This window comes from Myotis daubentonii, chromosome 4 (assembly GCF_963259705.1).
Source record: "Myotis daubentonii chromosome 4, mMyoDau2.1, whole genome shotgun sequence".
Classification (NCBI taxonomy): domain Eukaryota; kingdom Metazoa; phylum Chordata; class Mammalia; order Chiroptera; family Vespertilionidae; genus Myotis; species Myotis daubentonii.
This window is the reverse complement of record NC_081843.1, coordinates 81,152,121-81,178,485: the sequence shown is the minus strand read 5'-3', so window position 1 is coordinate 81,178,485 and position 26,365 is coordinate 81,152,121. Positions and strand designations below refer to the sequence as shown.

Here is a 26,365-nt window from a genome sequence, read left to right as displayed (position 1 = left end):
GACCCTTGGGGGTGGTTGATGGAAAGCCTGGTAACCGGTCATAGAAAATGTAAGTTACATTAAAGTGGCCGTTAAAAGTGAAGCTAGACTTTTGGAAATGACAGAACCGTGGTCGGCAAACTGCGGCTCGCGAGCCACATGCAGCTCTTTGGCCCCTTGAGTGTGGCTCTTCCACAAAATACCACGTGTGGGCGCACGTACAGTGCGATTGAAACTTCGTGGCCCATGCGCAGAAGTCCGTTTTCGGCCTGGGCGAGTCTATTTTGAAGAAGTACTGTTGATATTTGGCTCTGTTGACTAAGGAGTTTGCAGATCACTGTGATAGAAGATGATAAAATTGATGTTTGAGAAAGATGCTGCCTTTTTTCTGATAATGGTAAGATTAAAACAAGCAATCAAAACCAAGAAACCTGATATTTCCAACACAAGGCAGCGGGGCCCTGGGAAGATGGACAAGAACCTAGAAGGCACCTGCCTCCCTTTGCTGTTTACGGTAGCTGTGCCTTGGCCATGGCGTTGGCATTTTGCATGAATGCTGTTTAGCTCTTCTGTAGCATGTAGTGATTTTAGTGTCCTGCACCTTTTTCTGAGCGACTACCAAGACTGCACCGGCAAAGGGGCCAGCACAGCCCTCCCTGTTTGTAGGAAGGACGAGGAGAGGTGGGGATTTCCCTGGAGGGTATGGTGGCAGGTGTGCCCGAGCCAGGACCCGAGCGTTGACATCACTGAGTGCTGACTTTCCCCAGCACCTGTCCTCTGCCCATCAAAGCCAGCCCCTCCACTCTTTCCTTCCCGCTGTCTCCTGTTCTTGGCCACTCTCCTCCTAACCCCAGTAAATGTAGATGATTTAAGAGCCATTCCCAGGAGAGTGGCGAAAGGCTGAGCTGGGCAGTAGGCAGTGCCTTCTGGGCTGGGCTCTCAGCTTCCTTGGTTACCTTCCATCTTCCCTGTGGGTCAGCAGAGGTCTCCGATTTCTCAGCTCTGATCCTCTGCAGAAATCCCAGTACCAACATAGGAAGCTGCCTGACTGTGCATGTAATTTATAAGCCAAACTAATATCTCTGACTCACAACCAAATATGGACTGAATCCGCCCCCCCCCCCACTCCACCCCACACATACCTGAAACAAGTCATTTATCCTTCTCTTCACACGCAATTCCAATTCATTTTTCTTCTTCCCACCTCTACCTGGTGGTCATTAAATCTTTTTCTCTGGTTCTCTTTTGCCGATTGACTTCATGGTTAAAAAGTAATCTAAGGTGTGCATCGATCTCCAGGCCTAGAAACCCCAATGCATCTATGGATTTTGTTTGCAGCTACAAAGTTCATTCCGGATATGGTGAGAGATTGATGCATTCATAGCTCCCTACTCCAAAAGAAAGAAAAAAAAAAGTTACACGTTGACCATTCATCTCAGGACCGAGTAAACAGCATTGGAAAGTACCTTCTGGAAAATACAGTCCCAGTTCATGCTTTAGTCATGTTCTCAGGGTTTGCTCCCAAGATTTGGGTATTTTTTTCTGACAAACTCTTTCAAGACAATATTAATAAGCACTGACTCTTTGCCCTCCAGGTTTTCAGCAGCATAGATCGAATAACTCAGAATGCAGGAGAGGAGAAGGAAGACCCTGGGGACAAAACCAAAAGCACCACTTTGCCATCCACGGAAACGTTAAGCTGGAGTTCGGAATATTCTGAAATGTATGTGAAATGCCTGTTAAGAAACATAAGCTGCAGCTACTAGAGCTGTGGTTCTTAAACCTGAGTGTGCGACAGTCACCGGGAGGCCTGTGAAAACACAGGGTGCTGGGCCCATTCTCCGTATCTGATCCCCTAGACCCTGAGGGTGAGGGAGAAGGATAGGGGGACCTGAGAGTGAATCTGTGACCCGTTCCCAGGTGATGTCGGTGCTGCAGGCCTGGAGGCCACGCTTTGAGAACCACTGCACTAGACATGTCTTTGTTAGACTTACCTAACTTCCATGTGTACCTGGTTTCTTACAAATTCACCTCGAACAGGTCCGGGTATGTATGTATTCATGACTTTGGTTTTTTTTGTGTGTTTTTTTTTTTTTTCAATTAAGGCAACAGTTATCCACATCCACCTCTTCCGATACTGAAAGCAACAAACATAAGCTCGGTTCTGGCCTGCTTCCCAAACTGGCTATTTCAGCGGAGGCAGAACCAGACGAGGCCGCTCCCTGCCCCGGCGGCCTCCGCGAGGAGCCAGAGAAGCCAGTGCTTCCTCCTGCCGAGTGTGCTCAGGAGGAGCCCGAGGTCACCACCCCGGCCAGCACCATCAGCAGCTCCACCCTCTCAGGTAAGCCCTGGGGTGGGGCCTGCCACCCAAACATCACCCCCTCATCCTGGAGCTGGCCTAGCCAGGTAGTGTTTCAGGCTGCTACACTCCAACTTCTTGGGCTTGGTGGATGAGCTCTAAGAACTAAGATCAGATGTGTCAGACCCTCCTGAGTGCATGGCCCTGCAGCAAACCATCCTTGCTTCAGCTTCACCGGAGAGCCCGCCTCAGCTTCCACAGCTGGGTCAGTGGGATCCTGTGGTGACGGTCAGGACATACCAAGGAAGCATGATCTCTGGTGTTGGTGCAAAGGCTGGTCTTAGGGAGCTGCATCTAACTCAGAGTTAGGATAAGGGACAATATCAGATAGTCAAATGGTCAAAATTACCCTAAAAGATGCCGTAAATCACCCATAAGGCAGTCGAGCAGAAGCCAGTTTTCCCCCTTGTGTTGCAATAGTGGTTTTGTGACGGGGCCAAACCCAATACTTAGCTCTCTGCACTAGACTCTGAGCCAGCGCAGCAGGGCACCTACAGCTGGGAGATGCAGGATGGCTTTACTGCTCCTGGGACCCAGAGGGCAGGGGAGTCAGAAACACCTACCAGATTGGTGCTTTGTGTGCATGGGAAACAACCCCACTGCAGACAGAAGCTGCCTTCCCAGCCTGGTAACTGGAGTGAGGAACCCCTGAGGCAGCTTGGACTGTGCGGGGTGTGGGGGGGCGGGAGGTGGGGGCAGCCCGAGGGCCTGGGCCTTGTCGATGCAAGCACTTGGTCACGTTGCTTTTGCGTGAAGTGAGCTCCCTGCCAACAGGAATGGCGGCTTCCTGTGTGTGTTTAATGTTTACTGTAGCATAGATACTTGCTGGCCCTTACAAACGGAGGCGTCCTCATTAGATAATCAAACGTTCACTTCCCTCAGAGCAAACCCTTAAGGTGAATTTAAAATATTATTTGGTTTATAAAAATTTTATGCATAGCATATCCTTCCCCAGAGCAATGTGCATTTATTCTTTAAAAAAACACACACATGGATGTGGCTTAGGGTTGCTGTCATGTCATAAATGTTTTCATTAAGCCATATTCAATATGTTATGTTGCTAACCATAAATGATTCCAAGATTTTCCATGAATATTTTTTAAACTAACTAAATATTCATAGTGTAATTTTTTAAAAATCGCTTTAAGAAAACAAATTTGTTTGGGTGGGTTTATTTTAGCCTCTTTAAAAAGTTTGGTTCTAGGAAGGAGACTTGGGGTGGAAAACACACAATACAATGTACAAATGATGTATTACAGAATTGTACAGCTGATACCTATATTATTTTATTAACCAATGTCACTCCAATAATATCAATAAGTAAGTAAGAAAAAAAGTTTAGTTCTATAGAGGAACTTCATATGTACTTATAGTTTATCATGGGTGGAAATAATGTGGGGGTTTTTTTCTTTCCCCTGGTCACCTTAGTTCTGTTTCCATTAGGATAATTCCACTTGTCCAAATCCTATAAAGCCAAGAGAATAGCAGTGTATTAATAGTGTAGAAACAACATAGTAATCTAGGATCCCTGACCATTTTTAGTTCAACTTGGTAATCAAATCAGTATTTTATATTTCTAGTTACTAAGGTCTGTATTTGTTTCTAAGTTTATTTTCTTGCTCTGAATAGAGTATATTTACCTCCATTTAAACTTATTCTAAATACGGTGAATTGCTGATGATCTCTTAGTCTCTTCAGCCTACTCACTATCAGAAAGGTAGGAGGTAAAGGGAGGGGAATGGTGTCTAAGCATTTGATAGATGACTTTCATAATTAAAAAAAAAAAAAAAGTCTGCCTAGGTCCTGCCATGCATTTTGATTAATAGATTCAAACCACCTTTCTCTCTGGCTCCCCCATACACTCACTAAAAATAATCAAAGACCTTGGGGGCTGCACAGAATAGAGAGATGAGCTGATTTGCTCATAGCCAAGGGTAATTAGGGAATCTGAAAGCCGTGACTGCAGGAAAATTAAATTTGTTGATTTTCATATTGCTCCACCATCAAGAAGAAAGAACCCTTGACATTTCTAGAACATTAAGGTGACATTATCCACCATTGGCAGAGAGGAGGCACATGCTCAGTGCAGTGCTGTGAAATGCGATGGCGAGGCGAGAGGAGAGCGGGTCAAGGGGACACTCTCTGTTCACACTCTGGCCTTTAGGGAAGGGTTTCTCTCTGTTCATGACCACATTGTATGTGGATCAGAAAAAAGTAAAAGTCCTGAAGTAGTGCTCCATTGCATCCAACGGAGTAGTCATCGTCAGGAGATTCAGCTTTTCGGTTTATAATCGTCAGTGGTCAGTGATCTTATCCAAACCAAATTAGAAAGGAGAAGGGAGTGTGTACCTTACCCCGAAGTAAGCTTGAGGTTGTTGAGATGAGATTTTTGATTTGTGAAGCAGTTTTTTATCAAGTCCTTCAGCAATGGATTTCTTCATTTAGAATGAATGGAACTGGTACACTGTTAAGCAAATTGAGTTTGGCATAAAGAAAGACTGTTGGTAGTGGCCTTAAGGTTGTCTTCCTTTGTCGGTCAGATGGGTGTTGCATACAAGTCCATGCATCTTTTCCTGTACCCATGCAAGTAGGTGGCCACAGACAGTGGGCCCTAGCCCACTCTCTCAAATCCCAGGCTCGCCTTAGCTTGCACCCCCTTCTGGAGTCTGTGCCACCCCCCGTAACATAGGGCCAAACTTCAACTGTGCATTTGAGTGGTGTGTAGGTAGCATTGTGACAGAAGTGTTAGTTAAGTCTAATTAGGCACAGCACTTTTCAAGGCAAAGGATGTCCTATGGTCAGCACTTTAAAAGGTGCTGGCTGGCCTTTCAAAAGATCATTTATAATGGTATTAAATTCTCTGTATGGATTAGATATCTTAAGGTGATGATAGTTTGGATGATTTATTAAAGCACAGGCTCATAATTTAGCATTTAGAAGTAAAAATGAAATAAGCATTTATTTTTCTGAAAAAAAACCCCACAAGATATAGCATCAGTAATTTTAAAAAGAAAATAACAACAAAAAAGCAAAAAGCACTGGTAGCCTGTGAAAGAAAGAGAAGTAGAGACCAGGGTGGACACTTAACTTCCCTCTGGGGGCCTCAGCACCTCACTCTGAGCAAGAACATTTTTACTTCTGGACTGTGCGGTCACCTGACCGACATCAGTGATTGTCCATCTCTGCACCCTCCCATGAGGTTATAATCTCTGATCATCCTCTGCTGAAGGCACTTCTCAGTTTAACTAAAAATATCTCCTTCAGTTAATAAGAAAGGTTAATAAGATTTAAAAGCCCTAACCGGTTTGGCTCAGTGGATAGAGCGTCAGCCTGCAGACTCAAGTTTTAAAAACAGGCATGGCTGGCATAGAGGGGAAGGGAGCCTCTTCCCACTGGTCTATTAACTTGAGGGCAGATCAGTATGCAGCACACTGTCTAGTGCAGCGGTTCTCAACCTGTGGGTCGCAACCCCTTTGGGGGTCAAACGACCCTTTCACAGGGGTCGCCTAAGACCATCGGAAAACACATATATAATTACATATTGTTTTTGTGATTAATCACTATGCTTTAATTATGTTTAGTTTGTAACAATGAAATTGGGGATCACCACAGCATGAGGAAGTGTATTAAAGGGTCGTGGCATTAGGAAGGCTGAGAACCACTGGTCTAGAGTAAAAGCCAGGAAGGAGTAGTGAGCCACTGAGTAATGAAGCCAGTAATATCCTTTGTCTTGTCCTATGAAATTTACAAAGAGCTTAGAGAATGAAAGGGGTGAGGAGTCAAAGGAGACACTTAGGTACTTTTTGTAAGTTACATACCTAAGCCTAGTGTGAGGTGTGTACTAGAAAGATGGTGGGAGATCACATGGGCTTACGTCTACGTGACATGATTAAGTGACGTCCAGATATCAAAAACCATCATGACCAGCATTCCTAGTGAGGATCATTGCTATCAGAGGACAGTATACAGTAGAAGGTCATGGTGTGCATAAAGGTGATGCTTGCTTCCTAGCATGGTGGAGGGGGGCAGATGAGGATTGTAAAATATAGATTCTAGAAAGTAATTATTCTACTCAAACGTAGCCATTGATGTTAGCAGGCATATTCAAGTAGAATGAAACCCCTTTCATCTTTCCTCTCCACGTCACCTTTCTCAAACCAGTTGTGTTTTTGATGTTTGCTGACACCGTCCGTATCAAGAGCCACGTGGGAGTATGTTTCCCAGAGTTTGTCCTTCCTTCTCTCTCTCTTTTCCCCTTTCCCCTCCTCTCCTACCCCCAATTTTTCTTGAACGTGTTTATCCCTTCTTCTTTGTGCAGTTGGCAGTTTTTCAGAGCACTTGGATCAGATAAATGGACGAAGCGAGTGTGTGGACAATACAGATAATCCCTCCAAGCCACCCAGTGAACCCGCTTCTCACATGGCTCGGCAGCGCTTAGAAAGCACAGAAAAAAAGAAAATCGCGGGGAAAGTCACCAAGTCCCTTTCCGCCAGTGCTCTGTCCCTCATGATCCCAGGAGGTAGCGTGGCGTCTGCTCGCATGAACTTGTGTGGTTTGTGCATGTACCTCTCCCCCCCCCCCCCCCCCCGGCCCAGTGTGGAATGCTGACTGAGGTACAGGACTGCTTAGAGCAATAAGCAAGGGGTCCCAGCCCAGCTCGTTAGAGCTCCTCCTGCAGGCCCCCAAAGCTCCCAGAGAGCAGTGGGCCTCACGTCTTCTCCCTTCTTCCTGCATCAGGAGATGAGGCAGCCTTCCTTCCCAACAAAGCCTTATTTCTTTTATTTGTTTTCTTTCCTTTTCTTTTCTTCCCCTTCCAGGTTAAGGGATAAATTTCCCTCCTGAATAATTTTTCTTCCCAACACTATGCCTCATTTATATACTTTACAGAGCTATTTACAGCATCTGTGTTGGAAAGCTGAGTCTAGTTTTTTCATCTAATTAATGAGGAAATAGACAGAGAAAACATACCTTTTTATTTCTGGGATGCCAAGAGTCACAGACAGCACTGAAATTATAAGTTTTCCCAGCCCTGTCTGTTGCGCTATGCTTCCTCCTACTGGTAGTCAAATCATTTTCCGCCCTATATTAGAAAACGGGGGTTAATTATGGTTTTATTGAACTGCAGTGTTTTTTTCACAACTTGGTTTTGCCTGTAGTAGTCACTAAGTCGGTAGTAATTCCACTGGCAGAGATGAGATATGTACCCTGGTGGTTGGTTGTGGCTTATCATTCAAGCGACAGCGTGGTAGAGTGAAAGAGGCAATTGGACTCCATGGCAGATGGCTTGCACGTGGAAGAATCCAGACCATGTATAAAGGAGATTGTTTACATTTTTGAAATTGGTGCGGAAAGAAACCGGATATAAACAAATGCTCATTTGGGGGTAGCGCTCACCTTACCATGTTCTGTTTGCTGGGAGGCATCCATTTGGCACCATAAAGCAAACCCGTACCCCTTTAGCTTACGTGACTGTCCGTACCCAAAGGCAGTGGCCCCAGTGCAGCTGCCGCCAGGAAGGTAAGTGTGGAGTGGCCCAGTCACTTCTGAAAGCTGGCGAGAAAGCCCGCATCTAGGTAAAGTAGGGCAACTATTTAACTTGGGGAGATAAGGGAACCCATCATGAGGTAAAGGAACCCAAGGCAAGCATGTCAAACTCGTGGCCGGCGGGCCTCTTAAAGGAGGCGTGCGTCCCGCCGGCCGCAAGTTTGACATGCTTGATCCAAGTCCTGGCTTTCATCAATTTGGATCGCATGTCCCCCCCGCCCCCCCCGTCCTCTTCTCGCTTGCATGTTTTGAAGTCCCCCGCCCACCAGTGTATGTCTTTTGAATAGACAGAAGGTCGCCAGCAAAAGAACACCGAGCGGCCGCATGAGGTCAGAGAGTGAAGGGGCATGGGCAGTGGCACATTTAGCTTACTGCTCTGCTTTTCACAGACATCAGAATGGGAACGAGTGAGGGTACGGATGCTCTCAGCTTCCTGTGGCCGCCGGGCGACTCGCCACCCTGCTGCGTCTTCCGCAGCGTGGCATTCCGTAGCCTCGCTCCCGCTGAGCTCACCTTTCAACCGCAGCATTCTTTGTAGATTATTCTTTTCCTCACATGCAGTTTCACATGACCAGTGGAAATCCGTGTAGATTCACACGGCTGGAACAATGATATGAACAATCTATTCCAAGGCGTTTGCTTATAAAACAAGGAAAAGGGAGCAGAATCGGTGTTTTGGATTGTGAACCAAGTTCCTTTCAAATTTCTGTTTCACCTGCATTGTCCTCTCGGAAACCTTATTAGAAATGCAGGTGATACAGGAAGAGAATCATTTGTAACCATAGTAATAAGGAGTGATTCTTTTATAAAAAAAAAGTTACCATTTCAGTGCTTTCTTGATTCAATGTTTTAGTCAGTACTAGTTCAATAATATGATGTAAACACAGCGGGGAAATTACACCTTTCTTTCCTGGCCAGGGGTGTTTGAAAAGGACCACGTCAAAGTTGTTTAGGGCAAGAGTCGGAGCCTGAGAATCTTTTACTCTAGTCCACACGGTCTGCTCTGTGGGCGTGAACTTCAAATTCGTGCATCTATGAGTTGTTTCTTTAAGTGAAATAAAATGCATTAAATAGCATCACAGCTAGATAGTAGCTAAGTGTTGTGTGTGTTTTAATTAGCATAGAGAACTAAGCAATTATACCTTTAGTTTATGAAATGAAAGCTCGTTAAAATACAGACACTTTCGAAGTTTCCTTGGCAGACCTCTGTTTTGAAATCCATACTGCTTACCCATAGGGATATTTTTATATTATTTCTCCTTTACTTTTCTGCTAGAATGAATGCATTTGTTTTGCAACCACGCTCACTCCCAATCCCAGCAGGGCTGACGTGGTGGGGGCTGGCTGCATGCATGCGTGTGTGGCCAGCACGGGTGTTGATGACTGGCTTCTTTGTTGCAGATATGTTTGCCGTTTCCCCACTGGGGAGCCCAATGTCTCCCCACTCCCTGTCCTCGGACCCTTCTTCTTCACGGGACTCCTCTCCCAGCCGGGACTCGTCGGCAGCCTCTGCCAGTCCGCATCAGCCCGTGGTCATCCACAGTTCGGGGAAGAACTATGGGTTCACCATCCGAGCCATCCGGGTGTACGTGGGCGACAGTGACGTCTACACAGTGCACCACATCGTTTGGGTAAGACCAGCAGTCTCTCGCCCTTGTTGGTTTTTATTCCCAGCCAAACTGGGGAATGGGTGAGTTGGCTAAGACAGACATAACAGCGAATATATTTCCTGTGAAGCTGGTATTTGGGACCTGTTCCACTTTCCTTTCATGCTCTTTCCCTTGATGTATAGGACACAATTGAATTTAGCAAAAAGAAATCCTTTTGCGTAGTTCTATCCAGATTTTACATTTGATTGTCTACTCTTTGTACCAAGCTGGTTGAAAGGGCCAAAGACAGTCCTATTTCCATCCTTCTTTATTCTCTTGTTCTTGTTTTTTTTCCTGTGTGTTTGTTTTTTCTTGACCGCCTTTAAAAAAAAACACACAAAAAAACCCCCACAAAAACTACCTTCATAATATCCTGAATTTTTTTAAGAAAACATAGAAATTACCCTGTTTTAGGATGATGACAGTAGAAGCAGGAAACATGCCTTTTTAATACTCTTAGGAGCTTAGGATCATTTGGTACTTAACTTGGAATAGTCTGGCACTAGAAGCAGTAGGCTTAGGGTTGTCATTGGTTTGCTTACTAATATGCCCTCTCCTCTTGGACTTCAGAACGTAGAAGAAGGAAGCCCAGCCTGCCAGGCGGGCCTGAAGGCCGGGGACCTGATCACACACGTCAATGGAGAGCCGGTGCACGGACTCGTCCACACGGAAGTGATAGAGCTCTTGCTGAAGGTACTGTCTTTATGTCACGACCATGCAGACGGGCAGAGCCAGAAGGAACTGGTACCAAGAATTACATGCCTGGGTCCCAGGGTCCTTCTTCAGTGCACGCCACACATGCAGGCTCATTACTGAGGACTTAGTCAGTAGTGCCACACATGCAGGCTCATTACTGAGGACTTAGTCAGTAGTCTCGGGTTTATTGTCAAAGACAAAGATAGGAATTCTCTGGGTTTATATCATGAATATCTGCATAATCACCTCCTAATTTAATTTTGCCTCTTATCCTAAATTATAAAGAAAAATTTGTTTTATGTACTTCACATAGAAAAATCTGGTTGGAAGTCAAGTACAGGTGATTTTGCTCAGGAACATTCAAGAGGTTTTATTCTAGTGGAGTAAGACAGAGTGGTGTAAAGCTATGGGGTCTGATCTGAAAGTTGAGCCTGAGAGCTGGGTTTCCTCGGAAAGACAGAATTGTGAATGGAAACATGTCTACTACCAATTGTATACATAGGTGGTAATGGAAGAATGGGTTCTGGCAACCAGTAGCCATTTCCCTCCATGCAAATGACTTTGCATAGAGATCACTTTCTACTTAAAGCTGACTAAAGCCCAGGGAGGAGGAAGATCACGGGAAGCATGAAAGGAGAGGAGAATGAATATTACGCGGATCCCCTTCCTTTTTCTGAGTTCTTTGCTTTGCCACCTGCTGACACCAGAATATAAAGTTTTAGCTCCAAACAGAGATTAGATTAAAACAAATAAAGATGAATTTGAGATTGATGTTATATTTTGTTAAGAAACAAAGGCTAATTTTCCTGCAATTAGAGTGCAGTGTCTCTAGTTGTAGGATTGCTTTACAGTTCAACAGATTTTCAGATGACCTCCTCCTTGCTCCCTGAGCACCGTAAGGGGCTGCCAGGCACCTGGTGTGAGCCCGCGCTGCAGCTCACCTGGGGCCTATGGAGAGGAAGCTTGTGCACATACCTGCCATTTAGATAACATGTACTCAGACCATTCCTAGAGCACCGGCCCTGAGCAGGTACCATAAGAAAGTAGCAGCACAGGAATTAAGGTATAATTCTTGCCCTCAAGGAGTATGGAAGATATGTAAATGGATAAAATTCAACTAAACCATTCAGGGCTATAGCAGAGGGAGGAATCTCATACTTTTGGAGAAAACATTCTGTGAGTGGAAGAGGCATCACAGAGAAATGATGTTTAACTGGAACTTGAAAGAAAATGAGGAACTTGGGAGGTATTACAGGGAAGTGGGTGTGGAAAGCCTTTCAGAATAAGTTCAGTTCAGTGACCTTTTTCCTCCTTCTTTGTCATTCCCTGAGTCTGGCCCAGGTACTGAGAGTAGAATAGTGTGTATGTTCAAGGGTCCATTGTGAAGTAGCAGGTTGTAGAGAAGTTATTGCCATTGACTGATGCACAGCATTAATGAGATACTCATCTTGGGCTCAGGTGTCCCGTGGGCTGGGGGCTAGATTCGCTGGCATCCATGCTCGCAGGGCATCCTCTAAGTCTAGATAGCTTTCTCCCCTACACCAGGGAACAGGGCTGACTATGAGGAGAGCATTGCAGAGCCCTAGGCAGTGTTAGAAATCAGCCGTGGGCATGTTGAACACACAGCAGACCTGACAGCAGCCTGTAGGAAAGATGCTGAGACATAATTGATTATTTTCATCATCTATTTGATAAAGTATTCTAACAGGATTCTGTGTCTTAAAACCTCCCTTTATGCTTCGTTGAAACGTGGATGTCCATTTCTCTGGCAAGGTCTCTTGGCAGAATCCCACGGTTCCATCTATCGCATCTGGTTACAGAGCGCTTCCATTCCTGCACCTAGTCAGGTGTTCTCTGAAGCTGCCTGCTGCCTGCATAGACACACTGGAGTGGCGAGCCACTGGCACCCTTCGGAGCCACGCACGCTGTCACAGATCCAAGCAGAGGATCCTGCCTCTTGTTCATAAAGGAAGCACTCAAGAGGAGTAGCCACTGTAATGAAACAAAGAGGATACGAGGGATTTAATTATCTTCCCAGTGAACTGTGTAATCATGCAGCTTTTTTCCAAATGTACCCAGCAGTCTTCGACAGCGTGCAAAGTGTCTAGTGTCAACATGGGCTCCTCTGTGCCATCGCTGGTGGGGCGTTGGTTTGAGAGCTGTGTTTCAGCGTGCTTGGATGCTGCTTACGTGGGGTATTATACCCACAGACTACTTTACAAAAGCTCATGCACTCTTAGCAAAAGGAGGAAGAGCCATCACACAGGGCTGCATGTGTGTATTTAGAAACACACTACTTATGTATCGTTCCGACTGTGAGCATGGTTAGTGTATTCCATGTTTGTTTCATGGCCTCGCTGTAGTGGCCAGTGGAGGCCGTATTAACCCAGTCTTATCTCCTGCTCACGTGATAACCTGCCTGGCTTAGCCTCTCTAATCCAGGAAACTCTCTTCTCAACCAGGCTGCCTTCTTAGGATAGCGCTAGTTTAAATCCCCAATGCATAAGACAAGCCCTATAAAGCACAATTTTCATTTGCATGAACTCTGGGGAACCTCTGGATACTAAAGTGGGGACCATCAAATAGCCTCATTATTGCCACCCTCACATAACTGCTGAGCCCCGAAATGTGCAGAGCATTGTGCTAAGGACTGCAAGGGTCCTCCAACAAATGACACGCAAGTGTAATAGGAAATAGTGCTTTAGGTGACTAGGCTCAGGGAATCCTCACACCCTGGGAGGTAGGCACTTTGAATATAAATGCCCCCTGTTAGAGGTGAAGAGGTACAGCAGAGAGGTGTTAGCCAAGCAGCCCAAGCTTGTCTGCCAGGAAGGAGCAGAAGAGGATCTGCACCCGGCACTGCCGGCCTGAGCACCGTTCCAGAGTGCTCCTCCATTACGTTCTCCGATTGCCAGGAACTTAACGTCCGATGTTCCCAGACGAGACAGTGGCAATTCCAGGCAACAGTCCAAGTGTTAAACATAAGCAACAGACTGTACCTATGGCCCGAGTTCTGAAGGAGTGATGGCCTTCCTCCAGGTGGACAGGTGTGAGGAGTTAGGGGTCATTGTGACGGGCTGTGAAGGCTGGTGTTTAGTATGTGGGAAGGGGAGGCAATACAAAGAGAGGGCATTAAATCACAAGGAGATTACATCACAGGAGAGCTCGCGTGCTAGAGATGCATGAGTACACCAGTGTGGCTGGAGCCTGGGTTCAGAAAAGGGATGCAGTGGGCAGCTGGCTGGGGCCAGGTTGTGGAGGGTGTGGATCAGGGCAAGGAGACGGCTGTGCAGGAAGATGCTCTTCCCCATGTGCACTTTGCAAAGAAATAAATGGGAGAACAGCCTAGCTCAAGGTACCCAAGGCCAACAGCTAACTAATGTGGAGCCAGATGGAGAGAAGAGATTGGGTAGATGACTTCTGCTCTGTGTTCAGTTCCATCAGCTGAAATAATTTCCCTCCCACTGTGCCCTAATCACACAAATGGTTTGAAGTAAAAGAGAACTAACTGAACATTTAACAGTCTGTTGGCCCCGTTTTTGTTATTTTTAAACAAGTACCCCAGAATTTCTCTGATGAGAGGTTGCTCATTCGCCAACAGAACGTCCAGTCCTGAGGATGAACTGACCCCGTTAGCTACATTGTGCCGAGTTTAGGCAGCACTCGCTATAGCTGATGCATCCACCAGGTGGCAGGCTTCCTACTTGTCACCTATTCTCTGTGAAGCTATCTTCTAGTCATTTATCATTTCCACAATCATTAACGTTTCTAACTAGCTATTGGTATTCTGCATCTTTGTATCTGGGGACATTGTCTCTTATTGTATTTCCATAAGTTGGGTGAATTGTCCTCTGGAATAGCCACATGTAGAAACAAGAAAGAGAAAACTGGGTTTGGTTTTCGCAAAGGGGACATTTGTATAGTCTAGTGATGTGTTCTGGTTTAGCATTCCTGGTTACAACTGTATTTATTTTCTAAAGTGTTTTGATATATCTCCTTAATTTCTTCTTGACAGTCTGATTCTATGATTGCTCAGGGCCTGTTCCATCACCACCACTTTTTCTCAAGTACAAGCCATGCACTCTGCTGGGAACACGGCAGATGGGAGGGCCAGGGCCTGCCTTGCCCATAAGGAGCGGGCAGTGGAGATGAGGGTCAGGACAGCCAGCTCTGGGCTCTTGCACTGGCGCTGTGGCCCTGGGAAGGACGAATGTCTGTGAATCTGCCTTCCTTTCCTATAATGCAAGGAAGGGTAACAATCTCTTTGCACCTCATAGGGTTGTAAAAAAATAACCCTCGTGGCCTGGTAAAAGATCACGTGAAAAATACTTCAATATCCATAACGCGCTTTTAAAATACCAGGTGGGATTGTTATCTTCTTCTAAAGACATAGAAGTCGATGTTAATTATGATAGAAAAGTATAGACTGGATTCGGTAGCCCATAAGACAGAACACCCCAGTGATCATTATGGCCCTGTGTGTCCACTCTGAGTGAGTGTGGAGAAAGATCGGAAAGCACTGCAATGAAAGATAAGCTCCAAATGCCACATTTTTGCCCTATCCTTACCTGAGGCATAGGAAAAAACAAAATTTTAGTATGCTTTCACTCAGTTTGTGAAGAGAAGGAATACCCCATCCCAAACAACCTTCATTGGTAGACCTTTCATATTTACAAGAATTTTCTATTTAAATATAAATAGAATGCCAGTCTCTACTATCAGATAAAGGTTTATTTTTAAAGTTTTGTCATTTTGCATATAGAATATATAATTTATTCTCTCATAATGAAAAATAATTTTTTCTCTTTCAATTTCAAATCCATTTCCATAAAACATTTTTATAATTATGGCATTAGGTATGGGACTGTATATTCTTAACTATATAAAGAACTCTAAAATCAATAACAAAATACTAAGACTCTCAGATACTAAATTAGATGTAAGATGTGAACAGAACATTTCCTAAAGAAACACAGATGACCAAAATCAGTGACACAACATTCAGCCTGTTAATTGTCAAGGAATGAAGATTAAAACTTGACATAACTTTTTCCTATAAAATTGGTAATTTGCTTAATGTCAGTATTCAGTTCTGACAGGCCTGTGGTAAGATAGGTACCCGTGTGCTGCCGGCAAGAGTGTGAACTGACATAAACCCTCTGGGAAATAGTGTACCAGTCTGTACGGGGGTCTTTAAGAAGTTCGGATAGGCCGCGTGATTCAGTGCCTGGAGTCTAATTGCCCAGTTTAAGGAAAATGTCAGAGGTTAGGACGGTGATATGTAGACAAGGACATTTATTTCAACTCTTATATAAATTGAAAAGTAGAAAGCAGTAGCAGTAGCGAGATAGTTAAATTTTGCCCCATCCATCTCACAGAATATTATAATACAGCCAATTAAAATGCATTCTTAAAGAATATTCAGTGATGAAGGCAAAGTGTTTCAAAGTTTTATAATGTGAAATGAGAAGAACAACAACATAAAACCAGATGTTAGAATAATTTAAGATTTAAATTGTTTATGAACCCCCTGCTCAGGACTGCATGAAAGCGCACGAGGCCCACGGGATGACCTCACCACAGGTGCCTGGGTGGAGAGAGGCTGCTGCGTGCTCACTGGCATAAACTTTCCAGCTCGGCAGGTTTTATGGTGATAGAAAAGGAACCTTTTAAAATAATGAAAAAATAAGTCTCTTTCAGTTTTGTTACTCTTTGATTTCTAGGTCAAAGGAAAAACACAAACATGAGAAAAAAGAAAAATAAATCAACCACGGAGACAGCTCTGGGCACATTATTTATGCTTCATGCATATGGGTGACGCTACCTATTATTTATAGAGCCTTTCCGGGGGTCACCGTGGGGCTGAGGGCTTCACCGGCTCTGTCCTTCATGTGGTCCTCAGAGGAGCCCTGGAGAAGGTGTGATTCAGCTGTGAGGTAGCACAGGCAGTGGAGGCGAGGGAGGAGGAGCCGCCGGCTCAGGTCTCAGAGCTCGGATTTGAACTCAGATCAGAGCCCACCCTCTTAAAGAAACCTTCCATTGTGTCTCCACCCAGTTTGCATTCTCCAGGACTTCCTAGTTTAAAGGGTTATTTAGAAATGGAGGTCCTTTTGTGTGTATGTCCTTATGTATCTTTGTGTTTGAGCCTCCTATCTCTGTTCTCATCTTGTTTTATTACAGCATTTCCCTTTAATACCATCTCTTTTTTTTTTTCATAGAGTGGGAATAAGGTGTCAATCACTACGACCCCATTTGAAAACACATCAATCAAAACGGGACCAGCCAGGAGAAACAGCTACAAGAGCCGGATGGTGAGGCGGAGCAAGAAATCTAAGAAGAAAGAGAGTCTAGAACGGTTAGTTCAAGCAGTGTTATTCTTTGGGAGTTCAGTGGATACCCATGTGGGAGGAGAGTTACTCCCTACCTAATTTAAATGCTATAGATGAGCGATTTTTATGCTGTGGTTCACATATAGTTATACATGGAAGTTCATATTCGTAATAGCATTATTTTTCATAGTGGAAAGGTTTATGTAGCTATGTTGTAAACCTCACCATTGTGATTCAGGTTGCTTTATCTCACGTGTTAGAGCTGTGAAAAGCTCTTGGGTGTTTGCTAAGCCTCTAGACTTCATTCCATGTGAGTTGGATTTGAGGAACTGGACCCTCAAGCAGTTCTTAACATTAAATCTTCATTTAATAATGTCCTTTGCACTATCGAAAAACGGCTGGTATTTTTTAAATGCCAGGTATTCGGAAATAACTGCATCTTAAGAGCATCCAAATAAGCCTAGAAATAAAAGGGCTTTGTCTTACTGACTGGAAGTTTGGCCAGGCTACCGTGGGCTGTCTGGGAGGCATCGTGGGCACCTCTCTGTGCTGCATGCAAGATGCGGCACACGTCCCTGGCGGGCGTTTCTTGCCAGGCAGCTGTCGGGATGTGCTCCCTGCAGGATGCTGCAGCCGCTCTCCCTTCCCCTCTTGAATCTGATGTGTCTGATCATAGTCAGAGGGTTTTTTCTGATAGAAATGTAGGAGGAAAAGGCAAATGTAAAAGGTATGCTCATCGACTCCTGGAAAGACAAAGCTGTACAAGAAAGGAAATAGAATTAAGCTTCCCATGGCCCAGCTGTGAACAATACTTACAACAAAGAAAACACCAGCCTTTTTTTTTTTTTAATATATTTTATTGATTTTTTACAGAGAGGAAGGGAGAGAGATAGTTAGAAACATCGATGAGAGAGAAACATCCATCAGCTGCCTCCTGCACATCTCCTACTGGGGATGTGCCCGCAACCAAGGTGCATGCCCTTGACCGGAATCGAACCCGGGACCCTTCAGTCCGCAGGCTGATGCTCTATCCACTGAGCCAAACCGGTTTCGGCCCAGCCTTTTTTTTTTTAACCAAAATTTTTTTTTTTATCTATTGAGAGGAATAAAAATAAAGGGGAAGTGTATTTGGTCAGAAGGTGGAAGGGGGTTGCAGAAGAGGTTAGTTCTCATCTTCTGTGGTAGGACAGCAGCAGATACTTTCTGAGACGGAAAAACTAAAGAGTAATGTAAGCTCACTGCTTAGCAATGTGCAGACTGATGAGATGGGCGAAGACACACTCCTTGTCTCTGGAGAGGGGGCAAAAGAAGGCAGAGGATGGGGGTGGTGATTTCTCACTCTAAGCTTATACAATGGTTTGGCTTTTTAACCCACGTGGCCTCATTACTTTTATTAAAATCACACACGCATGCAGCACAACACATACATTCTGAGATGCTCCCATTTTTATGTGTGCCTTCTATTTCGTTTGTGCTGTAAGTCAGATAGAGCACGCTGTTCCCAGGGGTAGCAGTGTTTGCCCTTCTTGCCTACGCTCCCCGGGGTGGGTCGGGCTTGCGGGAGGGTGAAGGAGGCCCGCGCAGCCGCCTGCACCTCTGAGCCGCGGGAGGCTGCCCCTTCTGCTCGAGGCTGTGCTTGTTGGGCACTGAGTACACATCTGCTTCTGCTGCAGCGAGGCGGCTGCCGCCCTGCTGATAGGATAAGCTTCAGTTCACCTTTCCCGCGTGTCTATGGAAATGCGCAGCCTGCGCTGTCATTAGGAAGTCAGGAGCCCACAGCGGGATAAGCCCAGCAAACAGCCCTCACAGATAAAGCCTCTGCCCAGTGTGTCCCCACTAAAGAATCCTACATCCGGGATGGTTTTTCCTCCAGGGGTTCACTGGGTACTCTCTCTTAGTGAAGGTGTGTCAGCGTCTGGGGGCACATACTCAGAAGCCTTCAGGCAAAGGACACCCTCATAAACCTGACAGTAAATAAACGAATATATACTTAATGTATTTCCCCAGCTCGTCTTAAAGGGTTTGGAATTCAGAGAGCTCCCATAGTGTGCTATCTTCCTTTCTAAGTCATCCAAACATTTTTAATAAAACAGTGGGATCCTACTCTTTAATAGGATCTGCCATCATACCACGCCCCCGGCACAGAGGTGTGACTGGAACGCAGGGATTGTGCGGAGGCAGGAGCGGCTCTGGACAGGGAATCTGATCCGTTTTCTCTTGTTTTCACTCTAGGAGGAGATCCCTTTTCAAAAAGCTAGCTAAGCAGCCTTCTCCTCTACTCCACACCAGCCGAAGTTTCTCCTGCTTGAACCGATCGCTGTCGTCGGGGGAGAGCCTCCCGGGGTCCCCCACTCACAGCCTGTCTCCCCGATCTCCCACGCCCAGCTACCGCTCCACCCCCGACTTCCCATCCGGTGAGTGAGTCTCCTGGCCAGGACAGCAAGGGGGAGTTGGGAGGAGGTCAAAGTCACCGTCTTAAATCCCGAAACCCCTGAGGATTATTCCTGCCTGGAGGTCATTAGATAGGGCTCTTCGGACCATTAAAATAAGACAGGAAGTGTTGGGTTAAAACTTAGTGTAGGGAGGTTTATCCAAAAAGCGTTCATTCATTAGAGTTGGATGCTGACAGCTTGCTGACCTTGGCCTGACCTCTGCCTGAAGCAGTTTGGGCTGGAGGGTGGGAAGGGGAGGGAAGGTGGCCGTTGCTCACAGCATTCTGTTTTCTACCCCCAGGCACTAACTCCTCGCAGAGCAGCTCCCCAAGTTCTAGTGCCCCCAACTCCCCAGCGGGGTCAGGACACATCCGGCCCAGCACGCTCCATGGCCTGGCCCCCAAACTCAGCGGACAGCGCTACCGGTCGGGAAGGCGTAAGTCCGCTGGCAACATCCCGCTCTCCCCGTTGGCCCGGACCCCGTCTCCAACACCACAGCCCACCTCCCCGCAGCGGTCCCCGTCCCCTCTGCTGGGACCCCCCCTGGGCAATGCCAAGATCGTGCAAGCCTTTCCCAGCAAAATGCACTCCCCTCCCACCATCGTCAGACACATCGTGAGGCCCAAGAGCGCTGAGCCGCCGCGGTCCCCGCTGCTCAAGCGCGTGCAGTCCGAGGAGAAGCTCTCCCCCGCCTACGGCAGCGACAAGAAGCACCTGTGCTCCCGCAAGCACAGCCTGGAGGTGACCCAGGAGGAGGTGCAGCGGGAGCCCTCCCAGCGGGAAGTGACCCTGCAGAGCCTGGAGGAGACCGCGTGCGACACGCCCGCCCTCAGCCGGGCCAGGCCGGTGGAGCAGGGCTGCCTGAAGCGCCCCGCCTCCCGGAAGCTGGGCCGGCAGGAGTCCGTGGAGGACCTGGACCGAGAGAAGCTGAAGGCCAAGGTGGTGGTGAAGAAACCAGACGGCTTCCCGGAGAAACCCGAACCCCATCCGAAGTCCCACGCACTCGGGAGCGACTCGGAAAACCACTCTGCGGTGAGGCGAGAGGAGCGGGAGAAGAAAATGTACCCGAAGACGTTGGAAAGGTCCAGTCATTTTGAGAACAAAGCAGCCGGGCAGGAGGCCCTGGCCCCGGGCGGCCTGCTGAAGGGTGCGCTCCACAAGCCGGCCAGCGCCTCTGGCGGGGCGGCAGCGGGCCGGGCCCAGGCCCCGGCGGACCACAGCCAGGGCACCTGCGACTGCAAACCAGCCTCTGTGCCCAGCACCCTTCAAGACAGGCCCTGTCCCTCCCCCGACAGGTCCGCCTCCGGGAGGGGGGACGCTGTGGAGAAGGCTCCCCAGGCCAAGGAGTGTCTCCGATGTGACAAGTTAGACAGCAAGCTGGCCAGCATGGACTACCTCCGCAAGAAAGTGTCCCTCGAAGACAAAGATGACAGCCTCTGTCTCTTGCTCAAGCCCAAGATGACCTCCAGTGCCCATGAGTGCCTGCCCGGGAACGCGGCCCGGCCCACGGGCGGGCAGCAGGAGGCGCCGGCCTCCGAGAGCTGGGCGTTCAGCAGCAGCGCCCATGCAGCTCCGATGGGCGGCGTGGTGTTCGTCCCGCTCAAGGCCTTGGCCGGCCGGGTGGACGGCGGGGCAGAGAAACCGGGCCCGGTGGCTCCCGAGCCCCCTGTCCGGAAAAGCCCCTCCGAGTACAAGCTGGAAGGTAGGTCTGTGTCCTGCCTGAAGCCCATCGAGGGCACGTTGGACATTGCTCTCCTGTCTGGACCTCAGGCCTCCAAGATGGAGCTGCCTTCCCCCGAACCCACGCAGAGCCCCGGCCCCGGCCCGGGCGGTGCCCTGGGGCCTGCTGCGCCGCCCGCCCTTCCCAGCGATGGGAGGAAGGGAGATGCTGCTGGTCAGAGGGAGTCCTCCCCTGCTGGCTTCAAGGTGAACAAGTCCTACCTGCTCGAGCCTCGGTTCCTGCCACCCAGCCGGGGTCTCCAGAATTCACCACCGGCTCCCCAGCCTGACCCAGCGCTGAAGCAGGACAGGAGCGTTTCCCAGGCCACCAGGAGCCCCGCAGCAGACACGGAAAATGATCCCCAGCGGAGAGAGGGCGGGCCCAGCAAACGCCAAGATCCCAGCTCCAACACGAAATGCCTGCCCGCGCTGGGGCAGACCCTGCGTGGTGCCGACCCATCCAGGGCACCGGGTCCGCCCCCGCCCGAAGGTGTCCCCTCACGGGAGAAGCCGAGTGGGAGGGAACCGACGGAGAGGGGCCCTTCCACGGCCAGAACAGAGCCGCAGGCTGCAAGGGCCGCCGTCCGCAGAGAGCCCTCTGTGGAGCCGAGCCCTCCACCAGCTGCTAAAACCAGTGACAACAGAAATCTCCCGTCTGTGGGAGGGGCCCGCTCCGATGTCCACACACAGACCCTGGCCACGGAGAAAGCCCGGGAGCCTTGCGGGAAACCAAGCCACAGGGATGGCCGAGAGGAGCTGAGGCCGCTGGCCAGAGAGGACCCCTCTTTGCACACCGTGGGGACGGGGACGCCTTGTGAGCGGGAGCTGGGCAAGGGAAGGAGCGGCCCGGAACTCACATCGCAAGCCCCTCCTGCCAGGCAGTCTCTGCAGCCTCCAGAGGGTGGGAAGAGTGACAGGCTCCGCAGTTTCCCTTCTTTGCAGAGAGACGATCCCCGGGAACCGGAGAGGAAAGAACAGCTGCAGCAGCGGCTCAGCAGCGGCTCTCAGCCCCCACCCGTCACCAAGGACCTGCCCAGCCCGGCTAGGCAGCCCTGCGGCGCACCCAGCCCCTCCTCAGACAGAGAGCTGGGGAGCAAGCCCTGGGCTGCAGAGCCCAGCCTGGGCCTCCCAGACCCGCCCCGGCCCGCTGCTGTGCATGGTGAGAGCAGCCACAAGCCCGGGCCTGCCCCTGACCCGAGCCCTGCCAAGTCCAAGCACCCAGACCGGCCCCTCGCCTCCCAGAGGCTGGGCATGGGGGCTGCGGTGGCCAAAGAGCCTGGCACACAGCCTTCCAGCGGCCCTAGCTCCCCCAGCGGCCCCAGCCGAGACGGGAAGGGCAGCAGTAAGGGCGTGTCGAATGTGTACCCTGCCCTCCCAGGTTCCCAGAACACAGCCAGCCATGTGATCGGCCAGGGAGGAAGTGGGCCCTCAGGCTCACTGCCCCCCAGAGCGGGTCCCCTGGACATCAAGCTGAAGCCCACTGAAGGCGGGCGTGCCCCGGAGGCGCTGGAGAGGCCCGTGCATCTGCCACGGCAAGGACACCCCGGGGTCAGCGAGTCTGTAGACCAGAAACTTCCCACTGTCAGTGAAAAGCTCAACCTATCTCCAAAGCACCCCAAACCACCCACTGTGAGAGACGGCCCCCCGCCGTGCAGACAGACAGACAAGAGCCCTAGTCCCCTGGCCGCCACCACAGACAGGAAGTCTGAAGGGAAGAAATGCATGGAAGCACTTTGTGGCCCCACGGACGGCAGGAAGCTGGAGGCCAGCCTGCCCCTGGCACAGGGTGAGGCCAGGCTGAGGGGCACGGAGAGGCCGGCAGGGGCCGCGGGGAAGGGCCTGCCAGACGCCAAGGGGAGAGGGCTCAGTGCCCAGAAGCCACCGCCCGAGGCAGGCAAGCCCAGCGGCATGAAGCGGTCGCCCTCGGCCATCGGGCAGAGTTCCTTCCGGCCCACTGCCCTCCCGGAGAAGTGTCTGAGCACCTCCTCCAGCTTTCCCGAGGCCAGGCCATTCACTCGCGAGGCTCCCACGGCCAGCAGCGACCCCGCCTCGGCCAAGACCAGCGGGGCCACGGCCGAGCCCACAGCCCCCAGCAGCAGGGACCAGAGGAAACCCCCCTCTGGGGGCGATGGCGGGAGCCACATGACAAAGAGCGACTCCCTGCCCTCCTTCAGGAGCTCCTCCATCACGGTGGAGTTACAGCACCCCAACCCAACCACGGCGTGGGGCGCCGGGCCCCGGGACAGGGCCCTCTCAGTAACTGCCCCCCCAGGAGAAACCAAAGAGAGAGAGCCTGCCCCGGCCCAGCCTCAGACCAGGAAACAGAACGCGGGCAGAGAGGTGACCAAGCCGTCCCCCGTGCCCGGCACAGACCGCCCCGTCGCCCTTTCTACCGAGAAGGACTCCGTGGTCCGGCAGAGGCGGGGGAAAGAGGGTTTGCGGAGCAGCCCTCACAAAAAGGCCTCCTAAGGGGGCAGGCCCTGGGGGGACCCTCCCGGAACGTGTCACTGAGTCCTGACTACCTTTCGAAACCAGCACTGTGGGAGCATCGCAGGCCGAGCCTGGAGCCTCGCCAAAGGAGGGGAGTGGGAGAGAAGGTGGAAAGAAAGGGACCTTCTTCCAAATGCCTGCCCCATGGTCACCGGTGTAGCTGTTACCAGATAGTGTTTGTACAAGAAACAATAAACACCTTCACAGCCGAGGGTTGTTGAGGAAAGGATTTTCTCTGTAAATATCTGGCCATGTGTTGGGTTTGGGATGTAGAGTCTGTACCTTGCTGCTGATTGTGTCATTTATGACAGCTTTTCTTTTAAGAAAAAAAAAAGAAAAAAGAAGATTTTTGCTTTACCACTTACCATGATGTAGTACTGAAGCAAAAGGTTAAAACGGATGTATGTGAAAGTAGAGATCCACCCATGTTCGTGTATATACACGCATCCACCACAAGTGTTTGTCTGTGGTTTGAGAGACTGTTTCAAGACTACATGTTCCTAAGTTAAAACACCCTAAGTAGAGGTAAAGATGCAAGAAAGCCCTACCCACCGTAGCTTGTGAGTTTTTATGTGCATTTGTAACCAGAGATGTTGATAGGACTGTATCTGGCTGCCCGTGTTTCCAGATCCAAAGCAAGAGGTTCTCTAATTGCTGCATTTAGATCCCTCCTCCATCAGGAAGGGCCAGACCGTGGAGGTAGCCACGTTTGTTTCACGGTCATCCTACCTAGTGGGCATTTCGCGCCCGGGTCCGCCTGTCGGAAGGCCAGCCGTCCTCGTCTGTGGCTGTGTCTGTCGGGTCTTCACCCCAGGGGGAGAGGGGTTTATAAACACACATGATCTTGATGTCTGTTCTCCTGCATTTTCTCCTGCTCATGCTCTTAAACTCAGGCCTTTCTGCTGTGAGTCGCTAGTCTAAGAAGCACACGTTTTGTAGTCCTGCACCAGCTCTGCTCTCAGACAAAAAGGGACATTACTGGCTGCACGCAACTCTGCCAGGACTTAGGTTGAGTTTTACTCGGTTGAGCACCAGGCATTGGAAGAGGTTTTAAATTTGCTTTTGGACGGGAAATGGGGTGGGGGGTAGATTTTGGCATCACGGCATATATATTAAGAAATAATCAGGACATCAAGATACCTTTTAATACATAGCTGGGGCCTTATGTTGTAGATGAAGCTTGCTGTTTTTAGCAAGTTCCTGGGTTTCACATTCATTTCGGACGCATCGAGTAGCTCCATACATTTCATAACACGATCTCTTTATTTGTATGCAAAAAAAAAAAAAGACTGTATTAATAAAGAGCAGCATTTTTGTAACAAAAAGACCTGTTGGAGCTATTTTGGTGCTTGAATGTGACTGTCCTTTTTACTTTTGCTAAGCCTTATTTAAATGTTGTATACCATGGAATGTGTAGAAGTTGTCCAATCATTTTAGTGCTGAAGGGGTTTTTCTGTTTGTTTTCCGTTGCAGTTTTCCTGGTGGTTTGTATTGTATTGTAAGATGTCGCTTGCTGACATAAGTACTAAGGCACTAAGTACTAAGAGAAAATACACACAGATAAGTATTTATCAGATGCTTGGGATCTATAGCAGGAATGTTTGTTTTGTTTTTGTAAGAGGAAAAAAAAATTACCAATGAATACTAACTCAGCACCCAAGCCCCCTCGGGGATGTCTTAGTATCTTTAGGCTATAAAATTCTTCATCTAAGCACAGCATCATCCTATGGCCCTGTGGATTGTAAATCATTTATCGGGGCCGTAAACTCCACTCCAAAAACAAAGGCATAATTTAACTAGCTTGGTTGTCCTTCACTGTAAAATGAGTTGGCAATGACAAAAGGAAAACAAAAAAAAAGAGTAGGAAAAGTCTCCTTGCCCCTATCTTTTCCCATGTAGTTTTAGCCATTCCCCATCAGTTGTAGAAGAAACAAATATTTTGTAAGAACTTAAGTGGGTTTCAAAAGTGGTCTCAACATTTATAATTCATATCTGTGTCTGTTGGTTGTCATAACCCAAGGCTTCTGCACTCAGACATCAAGACAGGGCTTTCGGGGAGGCAGTTCATGGTTTACAGCCGTTGCTTCTTAACTGTCCAGTTTCCTTTAAAGCACAGCTAGGTGCTTGTTTACAAACGACATATCTATGTATATTTTGTATAGTATATTATCATTTTTGCCAAATACGTTTTTGCATTTTGGATGAGTAAAGAGTACTAAGGTTGCGTTCACGTGATAACTGTCTGTTGTTGGTAACCTCTCCGGTCAGCTGGTAGAAACCCTCCTGTGTTCCCTCTGGTCCATCTCCTGTGATTGTAAGACGTGCCCCTCAGTAGTGCTCCCAACGATAGATTTACCAGCTTAACGTTTGTTAGGATCTGTGCAATAAAGTGTTTGCAGTCTTATTTTCTCTAAGAAATTCCCTATGGATGTCCTAATTGTTGTATATTGAAATATTTATACTTATGCGGTCGCATAACATTGAAATAAAAATTTAGCATGAAAAGGTAATGGCTAATGAGGTGTGGTTTTTTTGCATAGACACACATACATACTATCTCTAAAATGTTAGTGAATATAACTATATTATGGAAATCATGGGTTTTTGTAGATTGCTCTGTTGAGCGGAAAGGTTTGCCAATTTTTTTTTTAACTTACACAAACATGTTCCATTCATTCTGCAAGATTAAGTCTCCTTTATCTCCTTCCTCTTTTCTAACAACCTTCTTCCTTGCCTGCAAAACTTTTCAGCTGCCACACTCACCATCTCCCTACGGTCTCAGGAAAAGTTGTCCTTTCTCAGTGACACCACCTCCCTCGATTCTCCCAGAACCTTGCTCCATCAATCACCATTTGTCCTCGCATCTTTCCTTTTCTTCCCTCCTGTCTCCTCATAATTAAAAACCATTGAAGCCATAAGGAAGGAAAGAAGCAACCCAACACTTATTGTCTGCCTATAATAGATAGATAGATGGTAGAATTATATATATTACAAGAGGCCCATTGCATAAAGATTCGTGCAAGAATAGGCCTTCCTTCCCCTGGCTACTGGCACCGGTTTCCCTCCGACATCTAGGACCCGGGCCTTCACTCTGGCCGCCACCTCCCGCCTTAGTTCCGGGCTGGCCGCCGCCATCTTTGTTGCATTAATTTGCATATTCCCTCCTTA

General features: G+C 48.4%; 1 protein-coding gene across 15 annotated transcripts in view; it reads left to right on the top strand.

Annotated features, from left to right (window-relative positions):
* MAST4 (microtubule associated serine/threonine kinase family member 4) overlaps nucleotides 1-25,707 on the top strand; it is a 521,544-nt gene extending 495,837 nt beyond the window's left edge. For 12 of the 15 annotated variants that reach the window (XM_059694451.1, XM_059694452.1, XM_059694456.1 and 9 more), the window contains 8 exons: nucleotides 1,575-1,702; nucleotides 2,085-2,320; nucleotides 6,657-6,857; nucleotides 9,284-9,513; nucleotides 10,102-10,224; nucleotides 16,446-16,582; nucleotides 18,789-18,970; nucleotides 19,290-25,707. In XM_059694451.1, the coding sequence (XP_059550434.1) occupies nucleotides 1,575-1,702; nucleotides 2,085-2,320; nucleotides 6,657-6,857; nucleotides 9,284-9,513; nucleotides 10,102-10,224; nucleotides 16,446-16,582; nucleotides 18,789-18,970; nucleotides 19,290-23,176 (5,124 nt within the window). In that variant the 3' untranslated portion in view covers nucleotides 23,177-25,707. The remainder of the gene's footprint in view (nucleotides 1-1,574; nucleotides 1,703-2,084; nucleotides 2,321-6,656; nucleotides 6,858-9,283; nucleotides 9,514-10,101; nucleotides 10,225-16,445; nucleotides 16,583-18,788; nucleotides 18,971-19,289) is intronic. The other 3 variants (XM_059694454.1, XM_059694453.1, XM_059694466.1) reach the window with 1 other exon arrangement.
* Nucleotides 25,708-26,365: the final 658 nt, after the last annotated feature.